Source organism: Mastomys coucha, unplaced genomic scaffold (assembly GCF_008632895.1).
Source record: "Mastomys coucha isolate ucsf_1 unplaced genomic scaffold, UCSF_Mcou_1 pScaffold14, whole genome shotgun sequence".
Lineage (NCBI taxonomy): Eukaryota > Metazoa > Chordata > Mammalia > Rodentia > Muridae > Mastomys > Mastomys coucha.
In genome coordinates this window covers 89,283,076-89,306,890 of record NW_022196896.1, presented here as the reverse complement: position 1 = coordinate 89,306,890, position 23,815 = coordinate 89,283,076, and the positions used below count along the sequence as shown (strand labels likewise).

The following is a 23,815-nucleotide window of genomic DNA, read 5'->3' as shown; positions in this document are numbered from 1 at the left end:
CCAGCTAAAGGTGCTTACTGTCTCTGCTTTTTAAGTGAGGAAGTCAGTGAGGCTTAAGAGAATCTCTGTAAGTTGTCACATAGTGAAGAGGGTCTGTCTGCTCCAGGGTCTTCATTGACACACAAGTTGCACATAGTGGCTTATTTTTGTGATCCCATCCCTGGGGAGTTTGAAGCAGGATGGCTGTGAGTTTGAGACCAGTCTGTGTTGGGTAGAGTTCTTTCTAGGTTAGCCTGAGCTACATAAAGAGATCCTGTCCCCAAAAGCCAAAACAAAACAAAACAAAAAACCCAAGATAAGTCTAAAGAAGGTAAGGTCAATAAGCCAAGTGTATGCTACAGAGGAAGACCCTGTCTCAGAAAACAAGAGAAAACAAATGACCGATAGGTATATTTGAAAGCCACAGTGATATAGCTGTTTGCTTTGAATCTTAGCTGGTCAGTAAAATAACACATTTGACAATTGCAATACCTGCTGACTTTACTGCATACTTGTATTTTAATAACTGTGTATAGTAAAGATAGAGTGTGCATATTCAAGAAAATTTATCCTGGGGGCCATGGAGATGGGCAGTGGATAATGGTGCTTGCCATCCAACCCAATGACCTGTGTTTGATCCCCAGAACCTACATGGAAGAGGAGAGAACCAACTCCCTGGAGTTTTTCTGACATCCATAGGTTTGCTGTGGCTTATGTTCATGGATGCACACACATATAAATAATAAGATAGTGAGACCAACATTTTAAACAATTACCCTGAATTGTTAGAGCATTTAAAATGAATTTCATATTTTTCTCTTTAGCCTCAGGCAGACCACGTTGAAGGAGGTGGAGCCAGCAGCATGCAGTGGAACAGTGAAGGGCGAGCAGTGCACAAACCAGGCCCTTCCCTTCGCCAGACACTGCTTCCAGCGTATCCTTTTAGCTGCAGTAAGCAGCCGTGGAAGGTAGTAAGCCCTTGGGGCTGCGTGCTGTGCTGTGCTGTTTTGTTTTGGAGATAGAAGATTTCACTGTGTAGCCCTAGCTGTCTTGGAACTCAATCTTAGACCAAGCTGGTGTAGAACTCTCAGAGATCCACCTACTTCTGTCCTGTACCACTGCCGCCAGGCTGTGGTCCTGGGAGTAGAACAGATTCTTCTGCATGCTAGGCAAATGTTCTCCCGCAGTACATCATTGTAAAATCAAGTGGGTGCTCCCTGCTTCGATTCTTTTTGAAGTAGAATTTCACTATACAGTTGAGGTTGGCCTCAAACTCATGCATGATTCTCCTGCCTCAGTATCCTCACTGTTGAGATTCCTGGTGTACACCACCACCATGTCTGGCCAAAAAAACTAGTAAACTAAAAGCTATTTTATGTTCAGAATAATTTTTACATAATTTCTAATTTCATATAGTCCTAAATCAGCTCCTGATTATGTCATTGTATCTTTTGTTTTCTTTTCTCTTCTTTCTTTGCTTTTTTTCGAGACAAGGTTTCTCTGTGTAGCCCTGGCTGTCCTGGAACTCACTCTGTAAACCAGGCTGGCCTGGAACTCAGAAATCCACCTGCCTCTGCCTCCCAAGTGCTGGGATTAAAGGCGTGCACCACCACTACCACCCGGCTATTTTATTTTCATTACACTGAGTTTGGAAAGGAGAGACTCATGAGCACATCAACTTGTGTTCTTTTGCTGTCTCACAACTGGAAAAGGGACAGGCATCTAATTCTAGTTGAGGATCTGTGCCAGTGAGAGGTTGGACTTCTATGCAGAGCAGCAAAGCAGGTGCTCTTAGTAGCTGATGCCGAAATGCTTCTCCCTGAAGTGGAATGCTGGCTCTTCAGGTGCTTCCAGTTTGTAACTGTAGTTTGAAACTGTAGTTTGATGGGGAAACAAATCACCTTTTTTGTTGTTTTTTTAGGCAGGGTTTCTTGTGTAGCCCTGGCTGTCCTGAAGCTCTCTTTATAGACATGGCTGGCCTTAAACTGTGGATCCGCCTGCCTCTGCCTCCTAAGTGGTGGGATTAAGGGCTAGTGCCACCTGACCTGGCACTTTGTTATTTATTTATTTATTTATTTATTTATTTATTTATTTATGAGACAGGGTTTTGGTAGTCCCAGCTATCCTTTGACTCACTGTGTAAAGTCAGTCTTTCTTCTTACCTATACATGCATTCTGCAAATGGAACTGAAGTCAGCTGGCTTGCAAAGAAAGAAAGCTCCTTTTCCCACTATCCCACCTCACTGGGTCACTACTCTGGTCTTTATTAAATATTTAAAACTGAGTAGCATCAAAATGCTTATTTCTGTTTTCATCAGACAGGATCTTGCTATGCAGCTCTGGTTGCCCATAAACCTGTGGCGGTCATTCCTTCCTCTCCTGTGTGCTGAGCTCACAAGCTTGTGTCATCATGCCCAGCTGGAGTAGTTTATATTAGTAGTCTATCTGATTTGCATTATTCATTTTGTATTTATTTTTTTGAGATATAGTAAAATAGGCTATAACTCCACTATATCACTATGTAATCCTAGCTGGCCTGAAACTTGATTCACCCTCCCAGATATTGGAATTACAAGTCTGTAATAGTGTTTCAGGATGAGTGTGTTTCTCTTTCCTTCCTTCCTTCCTTCTTCCTTCCTTCCTTCCTCCTTCCCTTTCTCCCTCCCTCCCTCCCTCCCTTCTTCCCTTCCTTCCTTTTCTTCCTTCTTTGCTTCCTTCCTTCTTAGAAACAGGGTCCTATCATGTCTCCCAGGTTGTCATCACATTCTGAGGCTCAATGATCTCCAGATCCTCTCACAGCTGGCTCCTATACTTGCATTTCACCCTCCTTTCTGTCCTTTACATTGAGTCTTCCCAGGCACTTCTATAAACAGTTTATATATAATGAGTCTAAACCAGAAAGGGAAACCCAAATGTATTTTTTAAATAGAAAATAAATCTGTGTGTGTGTGTGTGTGTGTGTGTGTTGTACTGGAAGTTGGATGGAAGGTCTCTCATATCTGCCGCTTACACGCTTGCGGACAAGCCTGCCCTCAGCCCAGAGGTCAAACACAGAACAGTTCAGTGACGAACCTTTCTTTGTCTTTTTTTTGGATTGGTCTTTTGAGGTGGACTTACTCTACAGTCATAGGAGTTTAAGGCTAGCTTAGGCTACATAGCAAGACCCTGTCTAGAAAACAATGAAATAAAAGGCCCTAGACATTTCAATTTTCAATAGGGCTTTCAAGTTAATTTTTGCCTTTTATTTGTGAGTTTTATTTTGGTTCTATAAATGTGAATGAAAAATTCAACCTTGGACCAGTGGGTTTTTTAATTGAAATTTTCATTCTCCTTGGTGAGTATTCTAAGAGAAAGTTTTCTTTTTAAATGCTGATTTTAGGAGCTGGAGAGGTAGCTCATCAGTTAAAGAGACTTGTTCTTGCTATTCAGAAGGACCCAATTTCCATTCCAGAACTCACATGGTAGCTTACAGCCATCCATTCCAGTGCGGCTGATACATATGAACATCCAGGCAAAACACTCATACATAGATAAAATAAAATACCCAAAAGAAAAAAAAATCAGCTGCTGATTTTAGAATAGTCTTTTTAGCAGGATCTTCAGGAAGGTGTTAACAAGAAAATGATATTGCTTATTCACATTACAGAAGTTGATTCTGAATGGCCATAAAGGAGATTTGCCCGAGAGCCTGTTAGCTAACAAGGCTCCATCAGAATGTTCCCCTGTTGAGTTGGTATAGACAGTGCCATTTTTGCTTGTAAAACACAAGGAGAGTAACAGATTTTATTCAGACACAAAGAGTTAAATGATTTGAGTGTGTTTTCTTCCTGACTGCAAACCCCAGACATCCTCCTGAACCGCTCTCAGCAGCTGTTCTCCAGCTGCACTGCCAAGTTTGCAGACGGACAGCAGTGCTCTGTGCCAGTGTTTGACATTACACACCAGACGCCCCTGTGTGAAGAACATGCCAAAAAGATGGTAAGTTTAGTGTTTATTCCCTGCAGTTGGACATTCAGATTGCTGATGACTATTTCTACTAGGAAATAAGACACTAATGAAGTTCTGTGCAAACAGTGGTTTCAGTCCTGGAAACACTATGTTGTATTGCCTTTGACTAAAAAAATTTCGAAATGTTGTGTTGACCCCTTGAATTTGAGGCCCTTTTCATAACAAAACCAAGCCCCCAGTGTTTCAAGAGTGCTTAGTACAGTTTGAATATTTCTAATCCGAAAACCCAAAATCTGTGAGATTCTAAGATGACATGACACTCAAAAAGTACATATATCGGAGCCTTCCAGATTCTGATTTTTAGATCTCTGGTGTAAGGATTTCCATATGCAAATCATATGCAAATATTCCCCAAATCCTCAAAACATTGCTGGTCTCTCAGTGTTTAAGATGAGAAATACCAAACCTGTTATTACTTAGATAAGCTTTTCAAAAATCATCCATCCATATTCTTTATATCTCATTCATAAATACACGGTAGTACAAATGTATTTTCTTATACACAGCAGGTTTTATGAACTCCATCTTCGCCTTCAGTTTTGTTACTTTATATGCAGTTCTGGAAATGATCTGGATATTGAATAAAGTTTAGGCAAAATACCAAGCCTTTCTATAATTTTGTTGAACTTAATTATTGCTTTTATTAATGTTGGTCTCGTGAACCCTAATTAACTTAGAATAATTTGGAGGAGAGACACATTTGAATTATTCAAATATTTGAATTATGTAATTATTTAAAATGGGTTTGATTTGGGCTGAAGCTGTAGCTTAGCAGTAGAGTACTTGCCTGTCATGAATGAGATTCTGGGTTTGATGCTAGCATGGAAAAACAAACCCCTCAGACCTGAGGTACATTTTCATTTATCAAGCAATTGTCACAAGACACTGTGCTGTGTACCTTCTGGACCATAAGGCCAAGGAAGGCAAGGCGCAGGTGTACTCTGAGCATAGTGCAGTTTGAGCGTGCATTGGTATCATGGACCAGGCAGCTGGTTTGCGGCTCTGGCTTTGCCATTAGCTAAGGGTACATTACAGTTAGGCAGAGAGGCCGACTTTCTGCTCTGTTCCCTTGTTAACACTTGGGACTTACCAAGGACTTTTTTGGTTAGTTCACTTTTAGGATCATGTTTTGAAAAATTTGAATACTGTCTTAGTTAGGCTTTTACTGCTGTGAACAGACACCATGACCAAGGCAGCTCTTATAAAAACAGCATTTATTTGGGGCTGGCTTACAAGTTCAGAGGTTTAGTCCATTATCACCAAGGTGGGAACATGGCAGCATCCAGGCATGCATAGTGCAGAAGGAGCTGAGAGTTCTACATTTTCATCTGAAGGCTGCTAACAGAATACTGGCTTTCAGGCAGCTAGGAGTAGGGTTTTAAAGCCCATACTCACAGTGACACACCTACTCCAAAAAGGCCACACCTCCCAACAGTGCCACTCCCTGGGCCAAGCAAACCATCACAAATACTAAGTAAGGATTTAATTTACTTCTAGTTTTTCAAGACTACAGTTTCTCTTTGTAGCCCTGGCTGTCCTAGAACTCGATCTGTAGACTAGGCTGGCTGTGAACTCACAGAGATCCTTCTGCCTCTGCCTCCCAAATCCTTACTTTTCTATTTAATTAAAATACATTTAAAATGAGGGCATTTTTCTTAGTTTATTCAGGCTTTATATGAATGCAGAATAATTTTCTGGGTTTTGTTGTACCTGCTTTGAGGCAGGGTTTCACTCTACTTCAAGCTGGCCTGGAATTCATAAATTATGTGCCTTAGCTATCCCTGAGTATTAAGATTATAGGTGTGAGAGCCACCACAACCAGCTTTCTGTATGCTTTTGTGTATACATAGATACTTGTTGATGAGGGCCCAGCAGCTTTCAGAGAAGTGTAGGACTCAGCCCGTTATTTTGCTGTCATTCTGTCATTCCCACATACACACAAAACTAGGATCTGTTTTAGTGATTTCACAGGAATGAATAGGGGCCTTTTTTTTCTCCCTGTTGGTAGTGGAGGTTTGAGACAGGATCTCTGTACCTCAGGCTAACCTTGATCTTGGTATCTAGCTGAGGATAACAATGAGCTTCAGATCTTCTGTGGTAGGATGACAAGCACACACTGTCATGCCTGGGCGTCCGACATGCTCAGCAAGCATCCTGCCGTGTCCTCAGTACTGGTTCGAAAAAGTAAATCTGACACCAGAGTTTGTCCTCATGTTTACATGAAGCGTTCCTTCAGAAGTCTTGGTTTGTGCTTTCCTTGTCTTCCCTGGTTTAAATTTGATCAAGTGGTTTTAGGTTCCAAGCACTGCTGTCTGCAGTCCTTAGCTATTTCGTAAAGAGCTGTCCCAGGATTCATAGAAAAAAGAGTGATATTGAGTATTTAAACACTGTATTATATGTCAATCACCAGGAAAAAAATGTTGCCAGTTGTAGATACAATGGTTTTTGATAAGTTGGATAAATTTTTGTTTTATGATTATTAAAAGAGCCTATTAAAAGGCTGTTTAGATACAGATTTTTAATTTTCTTTCTCCTAGTCTCAGCTATATTAGTTGACATGCAAAAGGCAGTGTTCTCTTTGTTCTGAAGCTATAATACAACTTAATCTACTTTGTTTTCTTCCTTTACTGGATTGTTGCTTTGAGAACACAACTTGTTGTGGTTCATGCTTGAGTATTAGTGTCTATCCCACTGTCGTGGTGGTATTCCCTGCTGCTTTTTGTGTCTTTCTGGTATACTTTGTGTGTGTGTGCATAAATTGTACCAACAGTGTGCATAATTGAATTCAAACAGTGACAGCATGAATTGTAACCATGTTTGATATGTATGTGTATGATACCATGTGACCCTCTTCTCAATGACAGAAACTGTAAGGTGTCAGCAATCACAAACACTCTTCAGTTGCAGGCAGGGTATCAAATGTACATTGCTGGAATACAGTGTCTTAGAGCGGTGGGAGCTGTCACAGAGTTCTGCAGAGTGGCTGGCTTATCAACAACAGAAATGTAGATCACACACTTAGAGATGCAGAAACTCCAAGCATAAGACTAGAGTTTGGTGACAAGCTGGGCATCTCACATGCCTGTAACCTCAGCCCCTAAAGACCCAGTACTCCTTTCTGACCTTGGCATGTGTGTGCACTATGTATACTTGTATATACATTCATGCAGAAACTAGGTAAATAATGGAATAACCTTTTTTTTAAAAAAAAGAATTTCAGCTTGATGAGCTCTTTGCTTTTTTTTTTTAAAGATTTATTTATTTTATGTATATGAGTACACACTGTAGATGTACAGATAGTTGTGAGCCTTCATCTAGTTGTTGGGAATTGACTTCAGGACCTCTGCTCACTCCAGTTGGCCTCACTCACTCCAGCCCAAAGGTTTATTTATTATTATAAATAAGTGTAAGCTGTCTTCAGACACACCAGAAGAGGGCGTCAGATCTCATTACAGGTGGTTGTGAGCCACCATGTGGTTGCTGGAATTTGAACTCAGGACCTTCAGAAGAGCAGTCGGTGCTCTTACCTGCAGAGCTATCTCACCTGCCCCCAAGCCCTTTGCCTTTTATTTATTTTATTGAATGCTAAGGTGGCCTATGAAGGGCATTCTGCTACATTGCATTTGACTTTGAGATGGGAACCTTGTTTCCCTGTTCTGAAGGAGCTTTGATGTCCACCTGTTCATCCTCTACATTGCTAGCAGGCTGGCTCATCTCTTAACATGTTTGTCATGTTTCCTCCTTAAAAGCGACTCCTCCAGATGGAAAGAAAAAGAAGGAAAAGTCTCACTGACTACTAAGTTTAAAATAAGTGTATTCAGAATCATGTATGCTCTAGTTTCAAGCTCCTCCACCAGTTAACTTGTCAGTTTGTCCTTGTTTCTGCCATTCCTTTTGGCCTAGGATGGTCCTCCCCCTTATCCATCCATGTCTTTAAAATCTGTTACTCATTTTCTGAGTGTTGTATTTATGTGTCCTTTTCTTGGTGTAAGAGTAAGTTCTTGGAGAACATAAACTATCATAGTGTCTCATTTGTTTGCTGGCTTTGCTGGAGATCAACCCTAGGTTTGCACATACTAGGTGGTGTTCTGCCCTTGCAGTATAGCTGGGGGTGGGGTGGGGGAACGGGGGAGGGAAAGATTAATGTGAATTGTGAATTAAGTTAAAGGTTTTGTTTATTTATCATATATAGTGTTAGGCATTATATAAAGTATTAAGAGAAAATTTTTGATAGTTAACTTTTTCCCAGATAATCTTAGGGTTTTTAGATAATTATTTAACTTTATTTTATGTGTATGAGTGTTTTCCCACACGTACACATATGGTCTACATGAGTGCTTCATGCTTATAAATGTTAGAGAGGGTGTCAATTCCCTTGGGATTGGAGTTACAGACAGGTGTGAGCTGCCATGTGGGGTTGGAAATGGGGCCCTGGTCCTCTCTCTGGAAGAGCAGCCTGTGCTCTAAGCCGCTAAGACTTATTATCTTCAGCCCTAGATAAATTTATTTTGACTGGTATATAAAAATTATCATTAGAATGATGTGATGTTTCCATCTTATACAATATTTAAATTGGGTAAAACATATCTTTCAAATACTTAACTCTCTCTTTTTTTTTTTTTTTTTTGAGACAGGGTCTTGTGTAGCCCAGGTTGCCCTTCCTGTTGCTACCTTCTCGTGCATGGCCTAGATCACTGGCATGCACCACCACACCTGGTTTTACCTGGTACTGGGGCTCCAGCTCAGGGTCCTGCACATGGTAGACGGGCAGCATACTACAGCCCCAACTCCTCATTTTTTTTTTTGTAGTAAAAACTTTAAGCTTTCTTCTGGTCTTGATATATAGAGGATGGCCATCCACTAGTCACCTTGCTGTGCACTACCATACCAGGAGTGAGGGGTGGAGTAGGTTTTTAAAAATGTTCTATTCATTTCTAAGGATAATTTCCTGAGAGGAGATAACTCCCGTAAAGTTCAGCACCAGCAACAGAGGAAGCCTAGAAAAAAAACGAAGCCCCCTGCACTTACCAAAAAACACAAGAAGAAGAGACGACGTGGACCTCGTCGACCCCAGAAACCCATCCCCCCTGCAGTGCCCCAAGGGAACCTCAGCATGCCCACCAGCGTCTCACTGCCAGTGGAGGCCTCACAGATGCGGTCAGTGGTGGCCATGGGGCTGCCTGTCCTTTGCATGGTCTGGTCTCAGAACAGCTGCCCTCCTGTCCTCATGATGCTACCAACCCACCACAGCCCCCGAGCATCTCAGCATAAAACCTTTGAACAGTGTCATGTCCAGATTTTACCAGTGTCTGACTAAGCTTGTGTTACACATCTATCAATGAAAATAGATGCTGAAATTGATCATTTAACTTTATTCACTCAGATTCTTCTGTTTTACCTAAAATTATACATGTTAAAAACAGAAGTATTTAATTAGGAATATGAGTTTTTAAAAATTTGGCAGACTTAAACATTTTGATTGAATGAATTTCAGTTAAGTCTTGTACATTTATTTCATCTTTAAAGTTATTATCTTGATCAGATTTGAAATTTTACTAAAACATAGGTATACTAAATAGTGATTCATTTTACTAATTTGAAGTGAAAGTATAATCTAGTAATGGTCATCTTAATTTTGGGTAAAGGCTGTAGGAATTTGTGGCTACAGTTAGTGAGGTGTGTCTTTCTGTAGTAATGTTCTGCCTTCAAATTTCCTTCTCATAAAGTGAGGGAAAAATTCTTTTGAGACAGTCCTGTGTATTCCTAGACACCCTCACCTCACTGTGCAGCTGAGGATGAGCAGTAGAGTCTTCTGACTCCCCAAGTGTGGGGTCACAGGCATGTGCTACTACCAGCTTGGAAGGACTTGCCCTCTCCTGTTTGTACTGAATGCTTAGAGAGTCTGAGGGACATTCGCCTCGGGGAGGTGAACTGCCATGTGGGTACCTGGAGCCTAGCGACCCTGTCTTTACAGAAGCCCTTCCACGCCAGAGCTGAGTGCTGACGAGTTGCCGGATGACATTGCCAATGAGATCACTGACATTCCACATGACTTGGAATTGAACCAGGAGGACTTTGCAGATGTCCTGCCGCGGCTGCCGGATGACTTACAGGACTTTGATTTTTTTGAAGGTATGGTCAGTGTTTTACTTAAGGAACTGATTTAGACATGGTTCATAAGGAGAGAAATGAGTTTTATTTTATTTTTGTTTTGTTTTTGTTTTTGTTTTGTTTTTTTCAAGACAGGGTTTCTCTGTATAGCTCTGGCTGTCCTTGAACTCACTCTGTAGACCAGGCTGGCCTCGAACTCAGAAATCCACCTGCCTCTGCCTCCCAAGTGCTGGGATCAAAGGCGTGCACCACCATTGTCCGGTTATTTTGGGTTTTTAAGACAGGCTCTTTCCACATAATTCAGGCTAACCTTGAACTCAACGATTCTCCTGTCTCAACTCTGGCGTACCCAGTGTCACCAAATCCATCCTAGAAATAATAGTAATAATAATAATTATTATTGCTATGTGTGACATGTGTGTGATTGTGTATAAGCACGCGTGAATGTGGAGGGTAGGGTACAGCTCTCTCCTCCTGCCCTGGGCTCCAGGGTTACACTCAGACTGTTAGGGCTGTGTGGCATGTACCTTCTTCATCCACTGACCCATCTTACTGGCCATTTTATTATTATTTTTAATAAAATAGCCCTTTGCAGCATATCTGCAATGTTTTCCCTGACATAACATTCTTGTCACTATAAGTAGAAGAAACAAGCATCCCTGTTTTCAGAAGGTAGGCAATGTGGAATTTAGTTAATCATACTAGATAGTCAGTGTGTTTATACTTTAACAGCTACTGAATTTTGTTCCATTAAAATGAGTAATTTTCCTTAATGTTTTGACAATGCTATTCAATATATCTTTTATTTGTAAAGAAAAGTTTATTAGAGTCTTTTTATAGCTTGACCTGTCTTTGGAGCCTCCAATGGTAACACAAGACTATAACCCAGCAAGTACTGGGATTAAAGGTGTTCCCATCAGGCCTGGCCAAGGAGGACACAAGAGCAAACCAAGCATCCTTTGTAAGGTAACTCATGAAACCAGAGAGATGGTTAGGAGCTCTTGCCTCTGTTGTCTAGAACCCTTTTGGTTGTCCTTATCAGGTTGCTCATTCCAGCTCTCAGGGATCTGACACCCTCTTCTGGACACCACAGGTATTGCACTCACTTGTCAACAAGCATACATAGATCATATATACATAATTAGAAAGAGTAAATATTAGAAAAGAAGAAGAAAGTTAACTTATGAAAGAAACTGAGCATTTACCATTACTTTTTGTTCTCATCTCCAGTTGGAAGAATCTAGGTGCAAAGTAATATATACCTGTCTTGTTCTATACAGCCTTCATTTCTTTGTTAATGATACTAATATCATTTTAGGTGAGAAATGTGTATAATCAAATGGACATTGAACTTTTAATTGGCAGCCTTTTAGGTTTCCTAAGAAATTAGCACTCTGAGGGCTGGCGAGACTGCTCAGTTGAGTGCATTCTCCCAGGGGAGCCAAGCTCAGTTCCTAGCACCCATATTGGCAACTCACTACCAATGGTTGTGGTTTGCACCTCCAGCCCCATGATCAACACCTTGGCCTCCAATGGCACCTAGAAGTTCACACAGACACAAGTCTATTCTTAAAGAACTTAACAGAGCCAGGCATGGTGGCACATGCCTTTAATCTCAGCACTTGGTAGGCAGAGACAGGCAGATCTCTATGAGTTTGAGGCCAGCCAAGGTAACGTAGTAAAATTGTGTCTGAAAACAAACAAAAGAAGACATTTCACATGGTAGATTTCTAGACATACGTAAATAAGATGGTAGTTAAAATCCCAGGAGAGTAGATAGATCAATATCTCATTGTCCTACAGATCACTATTTCTTTCTAATCCCATCTCAAGAAACGTTTCTTTTCACAAAAGATTCTTTTTTTCTTTTGAGACAGGGTCTCACTATGGAGCTCTGTCTGGCCTGGAACTCACTCTGTAGACCAGGATGACCTGGAACTCAGAGATCTGTCTGCTTTGGCCTCCTAAGTGCTGGGATTATAGGTGTGCACCACCAAGTCTGGCGAGAAGGATCTTGTGATAGGATAGTGTAAGATGTTCAAATGTGTAATGTTTGCTGTGTAAACTGTGAATTCTACTGATTCTCATGGCTTTGGTTGATGCAGGAAAGAATGGAGACCTCCTCCCGACCACCGAAGAAGCTGAAGAGCTTGAGCGGGCCTTGCAAGCTGTAACTTCTCTCGAGTGCCTGAGTACAATTGGGGTACTTTCCCAGTCAGATGGTGTGCCCGTTCAGGGGTTGTCAGATAGAGGAATGGGGGTGTTCTCCACGGGTACTGATGCTTCGGGGATCCAGTCCTTGAGTCGAGAAGTAAGCACGGACCTAGGGGAGCTACTGAATGGACGTATAGTGCACGATAGCTTTTCTAGTCTAGAGCTGGACGAGAACCTACTCCATTCTGCTACTCTGTCTAACCCACCTACACCCCTGGCAGGGCAGATCCAGGGGCAGTTCTCTGCCCCAGCCAGCGTTGGCCTTACTTCTGCCACTCTGCTCAGCCAGAGTGCACTTGGGGAGAGAGCCTTCCCAGGACAGTTTCATGGACTTCATGATGGCAGCCATGCCTCCCAGAGGCCACATCCTGCCCAGCTGCTGAGCAAGGCAGACGACCTTATCACCTCACGACAGCAATACAGCAGTGATCATTCACACTCCTCACCCCATGGAAGCCATTATGATAGTGAGCACGTGCCGTCGCCCTACAGTGACCATATCACCTCTCCCCACACATCTTACTCTGGTGATAATATGGCAGCTACCTTTTCAGCAGAGATGCCCATCATGGCGCAGCACTTGCTCCCTCCCCAGCTCGAGGTGCCACTTGGAGGAGTGGTCAACCCCAGAACTCACTGGGGGAGTCTCCCCGTCAACCTTGGCGAGCCCTCTGCATTTAGCAACCTCCTTGGCGCGGATGGACACCTTCTTTCCACTTCCCTCTCCACGCCACCCACCACGTCCAACTCAGAGACCACACAGCCTGCCTTCGCCACCGTAACCCCAAGCAGTTCCAGTGTGCTTCCGGGGTTACCACAGACCAGCTTCAGTGGCATGGGGCCTTCTGCTGAACTAATGGCCTCCGCCTCTCCCAAGCAGCAACTCCCGCAGTTCAGTGCAGCCTTCGGCCACCAGCTGAGTTCTCACAGCGGCATTCCTAAGGACCTGCAGCCCAGCCACAGCTCCATAGCCCCTCCTACAGGCTTCACAGGAACCGGTGCCACGGCCACAAGTACCAATAATGCATCTCCCCCCTTCCCCACCCCTAACTAAGCGAGTCTGTACTGGCAGGCAGGTGGAACCCCGTGTTTTCTATCTTTGTTTCCTCTTTTGCACCCCTCTCCCCTTTTCCTACAGAAGATTTAAAAATGACAGTGGGGATTAGAGGGCCGCCCCCTTCCCCGTCAACAGGTGGCCGTGCAGTGGACCTGGCGTCAGTTCACGCGTGCTCCTTAGCACTGGTGCTCATTCCCTCCGGCCTGGCGGCTCGCTCGCTCGGCCTGGTGGGTCGCTCGGCCTGGCCGGCTTTTTGGTGGCTTAGCACGGTGACTGGGTAGGATTGATTATTTTATTTTTTATTTTAATTTTATTTTTTTTTATTTCAGCAAGTCCTAGAAGTGGAAGCTACCTCAGATTACAGTGCCCTTTACTGTCTCCTAGTGTTGAGATATGCTTCCCATTCTCTAGCCAGGTTTTCCATAGACTGTTCTGGATGGAGTGGTCCTGTTGAGACCCCGTGTAGCAGGTGCTGTGTGGACACAAATGGAAGCTCTGACTTAGCACCAACTGCCAAACACTGCAGGGAGGCTAAGATGCCCTTCCTAATTATGATATGTTAGCTGAAAAGAACATGGTCTCTTAACTGCCTGTGCCTGCTTGTTCACCCTGTGTGTGTTGTGTGCAGTGCAGTAGCTCTCTCCTTGTGGCTTGTCTTTCCTCACTCCCAGAATAAACATAAGGCCCTTCCCCCTTCTCCCGTCTCATACCCAGCAAGGTTCATCCTTCTTTCCTACTGAGTTGACTAAAGCATCCTGAACAGAGAGGGGTGGTCTCGGAGTGATAGCACCTTGCTAAGATCAGCCTGTGAGAAAAGGAGCCCCAGAAGGCTGAGCTCACATCATAGGATAGGGAGTGTCATCACACCTGACCTCTCTTCTTCCATGTGCATTTGTTTCAGAATCCCCACTCATGGGACACATTTGTAGGTAGTAATGAAAGAAAATGTTTTGGTGTGCAAAAGCAGGCTAAACCAGATAGATTTGAAAGATGACATCTAGGCCTGTTTGGTCCATCATTGGCTCCTATTTTTTACATGTTTACAGTTGTGATTCTTTGGTGAGGTTTGTGTACTGTGGAGGACATGTGTAGAATCCATGTACCAGTTGTGAAGTGATGTGTAATATCGGAAGGACACACATTTTAATAATTCTTTCAAAGCAGAATTTGGAAATTAGACATAATTTGACTTACCTTAGGTACTTTTAAAATAATTTAAGTACTTAGGATGAAGTAAAATTGGAAATTTTTTTAGCATACCAAGATTTTTAGGGTAGAAATCTTACTGGGTAGTGCAGTAAGTTGGTGACTGTGGAGTGATGTGAAGGTTTCCTCTTGCCTGCCTTCCCCTCCGAGCAGGGAGGAGCTTCATTTTCTGCTCTGCTCTGCTAATGGTTCACTCTACCTTCAGATACCATTAGGTGTTTATACCTGAGCTCAACCCAATTTACATTTGTATATTTTTAAGAGTGAGGCAACATCTCTCATAGTGATGTGGTACAGTAATTCTTTTGTCAGGGACTGTCTAATCCTAATTCTTTCCTGTTAGGTAAAGGTTGGGACGTGTTTTCCTACTTCTGATGTATGTGTTCTTTATGCCATGCTACTTCTAACGAGGCCCTTCTGTTGAGGCTTTTCGTTCTCTGCCTTGTGAAGGAATGATGGTGATCAGCAGGCATTCTGCAGATACTACGTGCCTGAGCTTTTGGAGGGGAAGCTTTTTTTCACATGACAGTATGAAATCATGATTTGCCCTATTGTATTTACTGAAGTTGGGGAGGCAAAATATGTTTGTATTTACTTTTTTTCCTTAAGAATCATGTTAATTATTTGGGACACTTATTTTTAATAGCTTTGCCTTTTTTGCAGATTGAGAAATTCCTAAATTATAAATTATGACACACGGCAAAATTATATTTAGTATCACCATGGATTTCTCTTCTGAACTGTGAGAACAGCTTTTTGACTGCTTGATCTGTGAACCTATGTCAGTAGCTTTTTCACTTTAGTACGCAGTAATGGGGTGAGAGTGAGTAGTGTCATTTCGTTTGCTAGGCTGTTCTCATGACCCACTAGGATCATCACTAGATAACTGCATTCCCAGGAAATGCATTTTGTCTCCAGTGTACATCAACTGAAGACTGTAGCAGAGTCGCACTTGGACTTCTCCTTATCAGCTCCTCTTTGCCAGGGAGAGGAAAGTCATGAGTAGTCAATTTGGACTGTTACTGGCTATTTGTCCCTATATTAGCTGCTGAAAATTGTTTAGTTGTCAAAACTGAGTTTGCAGTAGGTTGCACCTTTTATTGTTTGCAATTTTCTGTTTTATGTGCATTTAAAAGCCCTTCTTTGCTTTCGAGTAAGGAGGCATGAAGTGATCAGGAATGTTGCCAGTTACAGCTTCACGCCAAAAATATTGAGTAAGCTCCCTTTTGTTTAGATGCCCATGATGGCTGCTGAAGGGAGGGCAGTCTTAGAAGTACTGATAACGACTGAATGCTTAGCAAGAAGCACACTTCCCCTCTGCTTCAGAACAAACATCCAAGCATCATTTGCTTTTCTCTTGCTTTTTTTGTGAGTCCCCTGTTGGAAGATTATCTGTCTCTAAGCCCAGAGGTGTCTGTCCACTTTGTCATCACTCTAGTTGTTGAAGAAATTCTAGTCTCTCAATAGTAGGTGGGTATTAATATGCAAAAAAAATTCAGCATCTTTTATAATGCTTGTATGAAAACATAGCATTTATGGTAAGGCAATACTGGAATCAAAAACAAACCCTACACAGGTCCTAATGGGGCAGAAGCTAGTTTTAGTGTAGTATTCAGTATGAGAGAGACAGTAACAAAGAAGGCTTCCTCTGTCTCTGCAGGTTTTGGGACCATTTATAAAGGCCAGTTCGTTGTGTTACTGTGATTTACCTTGTGAAGTTGCTGCAGTTAATGACCGCATGTGTGCTCTGATGATATGGATGTCAGCAACTGTAATCCCTGGTGCCTGAAGATGGGCTTTCTCTTCTTTAATTGTTAATGTTATTTTAGGAATCGTACTCAAGAGACTTTTTTTTCTTCTGTAAAAATGGCTTAGCAATTTTCACACCTAGGTAGGTTTCATAGCTAGGGAATAATTGAGGACAGTAAGTGGCAGTTACAGGTAGCCCACCAGGTGATAGACTATGCAATGGGCAAATCTTGTAGTTACCATCACATAGCTGAAAAGCAAAAGTGAGCCTACTGAGTGAGGTATTCCTGCTTATAAATGACAATAGTTCCCTGTTGGCACATTATGTGGTCTGATGCCCCTCTGTGAGAAGATTATAGTTTGATGAGAAGCAGATAGTCATTGGAGATGGAGTTGAGAAGTGAATATTTTATATTGTCAAATAACTATTCATAAGATTAATCTTTTAAAGTAAGCCAGACTCTCACATGGAGGTCAGGGAATCATCCCCTTCTGCGAGTCACACTAAAACTCTTCTAGAACTCATGCTCAGTCCTTGCTCACAGTCTACATGGCAAAGTCAGTTCTTTGTTTAGGAAGGGAGCCATGTCCATGCTTGCTATGGGCATCCTGAGTGTTGAGTTTCTTTTATATGAAAGAACAGTTTTCTGTGGGCTTGTTGCATGGCTTCTATAAGCTGGCATTAGAGTTGAGTCACACAGAGGTGAAACCCTTACGGTGTTTCCTTGAGCCTGGCCTGCCGCTTTGCTCTGGCATCCTGAGTGGCAGTGGGTGGGTGGGTGGTTGTAGGGGGCTTCCTCTGCAGTGACTGAAACCACTGCCTTCCTCTAGCACAGGTCTGAGCATGGTTGTGCATTGTTTTGACATTGCAGAGTGGGAGTGAGGCTATTAACACTAAACTATTTAATAGGTTTGGAGTTCATTACAATTTTAAAGCATTTACTTTTTAGTCTCCTTTTTAGACTTAAAAAGATTAAATTCTGTTCTTTATCTGACGTGTGTAGGATAATCTAATACAGTGGTTTGTTGAATGGTCACCACAACTCTGCAGTGTAATGAGGAAACTTAGAAACATCTTTGAAAGAGAATTTAGTTGGAGTGAATGAATGATCTCTTGTATTTTTTCTTTACTGCTACCCACATTGGTCTATGGATTCTTCATGTCAAAATTATCTCGTGGGAGACAGTCACTCATGAAAAGACATATTGTTTTTTCCCCTTTCAACAAATAAAAAAATAACTGACTTTTCCCTGAAATTCAGTAAAGAAGAAAAATAATGACTTCCTAATATTTTGGCTTCTTTAAGCTTTCCTATGTTATTATATTCTTGTGGGAACCAAAATCACACTTTAACTAAAGCAGTATTTTAAATGCAATCTTTTAAAATGTTTATAATACAGTATCTGTGAAAAGCAGAGGCAGATGTCTGTTAAGTGTTTCCACTGGCCAGTGAATTAGGAAGGACATTTCTGGGTCTTAGTGCCGCCTCTTGTAACGCCCAGTGTCATGGATGCTGCAGTTGTGGGTAAATGTAGGAGCCTGTGGGTTTTCACTCCAGACTTTGTTCTTGCCTAGCTTCCCCTCTGCACTGTGGTAAGGAGCAAGTAAAAGAGATGTGGCATTTCAGAAATTTGTCGTTACTTTATTTACCCTGTGTTCCTGAGTATCAGGAATGTTTTGAATGGTTTGAAGAGCAGATCCAACATGATCTTTGGCTGACCTAAAGTTAGTCTGGAAAGCAGTCTGCTAAGATAAAAGCTACTTGACTCTTGGCGGTCAGCTGGGCAGCATGCTTTCTTCTCCCCGTCCCCTCTGCCCTTTGCACTCTCATCCCCAGTGCTGCAATGTGCCCGTGCACACATGAGCCGCACTCATCTTGGCCCAAGAGTGGTAGGATCTTCTTTCATTAGTTTTTATTGTTTTTCTTATGTGTTTGTTTGTTTGCTTTTTAAGCTGGGGACCATTGACCTAATCCTATATGCACCCCAAGCTCCCCATGGAAAAGTTCAACATGCAGGACGGAAGGCACCAGTTCAGCTCAAGGCCACACCATCCCTTTCCTTGGGGACTTAAGCTGATTTGCCCCCAATTGACTCCAGCCTGTATCATTTAGTACAGGTGGCTCCAGCGGGTTAGTGTTAACACGGTGGAGAGCTTGACACCTGCTGACAGTGTGTGCCTCTGTTCCAAAGGGTTGAATCAGTTCTTCTCAACAGTGATAGCTCTTCTCACTGTCTAGTGTTGAGTATGTCTCAGGGATTCCTTGCGGAAATTAGGGCAGTTTTTAAAATAAGAAAATAGTTTTAAAAGAAACTAAAGGTGACTCCTCATTGATGAGAGCTCCAGAAAGAGAAAGCGTTTGGTCTCAGCCCCCGTGGTGTCTCACCGAGGACTTCTTTCTACTTCAGGCTCTCATCTCAGCTTCAGCATACAGAATCCTTTCCCATCATGCACAGCTTTAAAACTTTTATTTAAAAACTTCCTTCCCCAATGAGCTTTCAGAATACTTATTGTAGATTTTAAGAGAAAAGGTATATTAATTTATGCTATTAACATCACCTCATAAATTATAAGTTTTATACTAAAGCTGTATTGAGTGTAATGAATTATGTTGCCTATGTGTTTTATTAGCTTAAAATTATATATGAGCTCCTTTTTATTTTTATTTCTATTTTTATTTTTTGACAAAACAAACTAGTGACGCACCTTTTTACACTGGATCTCTGCCGTGTCAAGGTGTATAGCCGTCCTTTGCTACCTTGCAGATATATAAAGAAAAGGATAACCTGGGGCCTCAAAATGTAGAACACCCTTAGACCATTTATCATCATTCATAGAGCTGTTGAGAATCATGTCCTTTAGCACATGATCTGCGGTTTACACTTAAGATGGCTAGACACTTAGTTACAGGGTAAATAGAAGCAAATAGATCAAGTAAAACCCCACTACTGTAGCTGGAATTTGTAAACTTAAGTTTTTAAGATCTCTTTTATTTCCTATGGATTTATTCTTTAATTTACAGTTTACTCTGTAAGTTGAGAGCTAAAATAGAGAAATTAATAGATCTAGATGTTCTCAGTCATTCAGGATCGTTTTACCCCCTCCTCACTAAGGAATTCCCACTGTGACTTAAAAATAGAGGTAAATTACTTGTGTGCATGTATGTGTCTGTGTTTTTACACACATGCAAAAAATATACATCGGGGGCACGTGTGTGAGATATGAATGTGTGCTTGTATAAAAATAGAAAGGTAACCGAATGTATTATAGAGATATGATTTATTTAGCTGAGGGTATTAGAGTTATTTTCCCATTGTTTCTATTTTATAAACATGCCATATTCTTTGCTATATTATGTTCAAAGGCTAGCTCTGATATCACGTGCATTTTCTATTAACCTTTGGATTAACTTATGCTGTTTTTAAAGTAACACAAGAAAAAAGCGAATTCTAAGACCAGCCTCATAGTTATAAGCATAAAAATGCAAAAGAGAGAGAGAGAGAGAGAGAGAGAGAGAGAGAGAGAGAGAGAGAGAGAGAGAGACAGACCTAGATACATAACAGCTCATTTATCTTTTGAAGTGATGGGACCAGAGATTTGTTGAAACATTATATCTAGTAAATTTTTCTTTATATTCCAATATAATAAAGTAGTATGTTTTCTTGGTCAAGTTCAGAAAACGTAGGCCTTGATAAGGAAGCTTTGAAGGGGCTACTTGTTTAAGAAGTTGGTGGGCTCATTTCCCCATATATATTTCAAAGCTGGTAGAATTTCAGTTGTCAGCAGACTCTTTTATGAAACTGAATTGTGCCATTGGTCATGGAGTGGAACAACCCAGCTCCGTCCTCTGGCTGTGGGAAAATCATGCTACCTTCAGTGCTTACCTGAGTCATGCAGAACTAAAAAGAAAGACACATTCCTGTACTGGGAGCTTTGTCACTTGCTGTGCACTCTTTCCTGGAGCACCTGGTGATCAGAGACAGGCAACGAGAGCCAAGCGCCCCGTCACACATACTTTAATACTAAAGCTCTGTACTTAGATACGCCAGAACAACTCCCAGGAACACACTTGAATTGGCAGTTGTCTTTGGGGCCTCAGTTACTTCACCTTAGATTCAGACAAAACCCAGGAAGCTCTCCGTGTTGTTTTTTACACTTGTGTTTTTGTAGCATCTCCCTGTTTCATTCTCTCTTGCTTTCATATTTTAAGAAATCTGCATACTTCTTGTACATATGCATGCAAATGAAAGAAGGGAGTTTGTACTGATGCCATTTCTCCCTTCAGTTGCTGGTTAATGGAATTTGCTAGAATCAATTCCCCCTATTGAAGGGTGAAAACAGACCCTTTGTTTATATCTGTACAGAGATGTGTATATGGGATGTGGTGGCACTTTGCTGAATGTGAACTTGCCTTGTCAATGGAAAGATTGAAAAAGTATTATGTTTATTTATACATTTGTATAAATCTATATATACACGTATGTATATGTGTGTGTATAGATAAAGCTATATACATATATTTCCCTAAAAATGTGTGTGTATAATAGATTAACAGCCTTTGCTAAGCAAGATTATGCATCTGTGGGAAATTCTGGGTTATTCGGCAAGCCAGTGGAGAGAACGACAGTGTAGAGAACATCATCAAGCACGTTGAGGTGGGAATCCTTTGGATTACAGTCACAATTACAGATTACAGTGGTCACAAATGAATCTTTGTCTGAACTCTTCTTTCTCAGATTTTGGCTAGCTATTCTCTCATTATCTAACAATCACACATCTTTGCCAAGTTGTCTATTGTCCAAGTGCTGGAGATCGACTCCTGAGGTGGCCTGTGTTGGGCATGTGCGGAGCCATGTTCCTGGCCGATGTTCCTCTTTTCCTATTTAGTTCTCTCACTAGACACCTTGGCATGAATATCTCAGCTGTCACTCACAGGCCTTATCAACGACATTTCCTCACAGCATACAGCTTTCAGTAATATTTTCTTTTAAGAATTGGATAGTCATCAAAAATAAAAAGCCAACATTCAAACAGGTAGTTTTCAATTTTTAACCTAGGTAACTTTGGAGTATTTTACTTACATTGAAAAAAAACGTAATTATGACTTTATGTTGATATTAGTGTTAGGTGTATTTCCACACTTATTATCATTTAAAGAGTTTGATTTGCTTTGTGTTTTAAATATAAATTTACAATTTGAATTTTAACAAAGTATACAGAGTCATATGGAAGCCTCTTGAATTCTATAACTGACTCATGTTTCTCATGATGAAATGCTCTAATGAGTTCTTGTGTAATCAATTCTGCTAGATTTCCTTTTGACTTTCCTCACAGTTGTGACATTCAGTTTTAACTCTGCTGCAGCTCTCTAGAAAACTTGCACCCTTATATATCGTGCCTTTAAAGCTCTTATGCACACACAGATAGAAGTGTATATATACATGCTGGCGCATGTGTACATATACTTTGGTATATACTCACACAGTATGTCTCCAGGATATATTGTGGGAGTGGACATAGAGATATTCAAAGGCAATGAAATGTTGCTCTCTAGATATATATGTATATAAATAGTGTTGATATAACTGTACATACACATGTATATGTATGATTTCTAAATGGCAATCTTTTACATTTAGCAAAATGCTGCCCTACTGGAATATTGCCACCACAATGGCACTTGTATGTAATGATTTAAAAGACATTATCAAAAATTATTTAAAGAACATTAAAGGTCTCATCTAAAGACAGCCACACACTATTTATTTAGCTTCTTATTCCTTTGATTGTTGTATCTGTTTAACTATAAGGGAGACTGTCATTTTAAATCACCACCTGTGTACGAGATAGGAGATTCATCGGGGTGCTTTGTATCCCCCCCTCTCTGAAACAGTGATGTACCACAATCCAGCTTGTTTAATCTCAGTTTTAAAGCAGTCCTAGTATTACCATTAGTGTGTTTCATCTACCATGTCCTTGATCAACTTAATTCACCAATTTGCCTCTTCCTTTCATTAATAAATAATGATCGCTTCGATCATTTTGCCTGGGGGAAGCTAACTCCTCTCTTGCTGCAGGGAAATCGATCATCTAGCTGTTCTGCCTTCTTCCAAATTCACCGTGGAAACAAGATGCTTCTCATAATGCTGTCTTAAACATAGTTTATTTTGCATTTATTTAAAGATCTTGCTTTTTTTTTTTTGAAAGAACTCTTAAGTTGCACATACTTGGCACAGATTTCATTCCCACTGCCCTTCCCTACAAGATATTTTTTTCATTGGTCCATCAGTTTTCCATACCAAGTGCAAGAACATCAAGACAAAACTGTTAGCTACTGTTATGTTTGTGAAGAGCCGGCAGCAGATGACACGTGGAGAATTCAGAGGGAGAGAAAGGTAGCCGTAGCTGGATAATGCTGAACCCTATGAAGTGGAGAGTGGAGTAAGGATACTCCTAAGGAAACATTTCACAGAGTAGCTCACTGGAAACTGATATCAGAATCAGCCTTTAACAGCCTCTTGGCAGAAGGATGGTACTAACTAAACAGCGTGCCCAAGTGTAAACTGAAACCAAGTTGCAGTGGGAAATCAAAGGTAGGAGGTGGCCATTGGAAACCAGGAAAGGGCAGGCAGGCTGACAGTCTAAATCATCTTTTAACAAAGTAACTGCACGGTAGCAAGGACTAGAGGGTCTCCTCATCCACCTTGGCACACTGTATGCTCCATACGCCATACTTTCAGGACATAGGCAGGAGGACAGCTGCTTAAAGGGGACTTACAAACCAAGCACCTTCTCGTGTCTGTGTCTCGGCTGCCACTCAGTTTCAGCCTGCACGCCGGGAGCAACTAGTTTCTGCGGAATACAAGGAGGCTGGCAGGCTTTGGAAAGGCCGAGCCATGGCACTGGGTGGGGTTTCGGTTGGGAGGACACATTTGGGGAGAAGACTGGGCTTTGGTTTGTGATTTCCCTTTAAACAGGAAGAGATGGTTCATATTTTCCATATATATATCTCAATGAATGTACTGTATTACTGTTTTAAAAATTTGATGAAATAATAACAGATTGGTCTCCTTTTGTTATCTGGTCTTTGTTTAATTTGTTTAAGGGTTTTTGTATACAAAAGTTTACATTTTTATGTATATTTTTCTTGTGTAAAAACTGATGTAATATGTGTATAAAACACTTGTATGTATTATCTGTATATAGTGTGACAAAATGATTTTTCTTTCTTTTGGATGTATTAATAAATCTTGCTGTGAAGTAACCTTGCTTTTACTGATTATTTTCTTCACCTGGACAGTGATGGGAACTCCAGATCCAGGGTAAGTACTTCTCCCTGTTTGTTCCTGGTCTTTGAGACAGGGTCCTTCTGCATCCCAGACTGGCCTACCATTTAGTGTGTGGTCCAGGTTGTTCTCAAAGTTTCAGTTCTCTTTCCTCAGCCCCCTCACATTCCAGGTTTTGTTTTTATGACACTGAAAGTTTTACCA

General features: G+C 41.3%; 1 protein-coding gene across 6 annotated transcripts in view; it reads left to right on the top strand.

Moving 5' to 3' along the window:
- Positions 1–23,589, top strand: part of Ino80d (INO80 complex subunit D) — a 64,676-nt gene extending 41,087 nt beyond the window's left edge. For 4 of the 6 annotated variants that reach the window (XM_031367707.1, XM_031367704.1, XM_031367705.1 and 1 more), the window contains 5 exons: positions 804–913; positions 3,824–3,957; positions 8,927–9,144; positions 9,962–10,119; positions 12,204–13,586. In XM_031367707.1, the coding sequence (XP_031223567.1) occupies positions 804–913; positions 3,824–3,957; positions 8,927–9,144; positions 9,962–10,119; positions 12,204–13,366 (1,783 nt within the window). In that variant the 3' untranslated portion in view covers positions 13,367–13,586. Of the gene's footprint in view, positions 1–803; positions 914–3,823; positions 3,958–8,926; positions 9,145–9,961; positions 10,120–12,203 lie in introns of all 6 variants that reach the window. The other 2 variants (XM_031367708.1, XM_031367703.1) reach the window with 1 other exon arrangement.
- Positions 23,590–23,815: the final 226 nt, after the last annotated feature.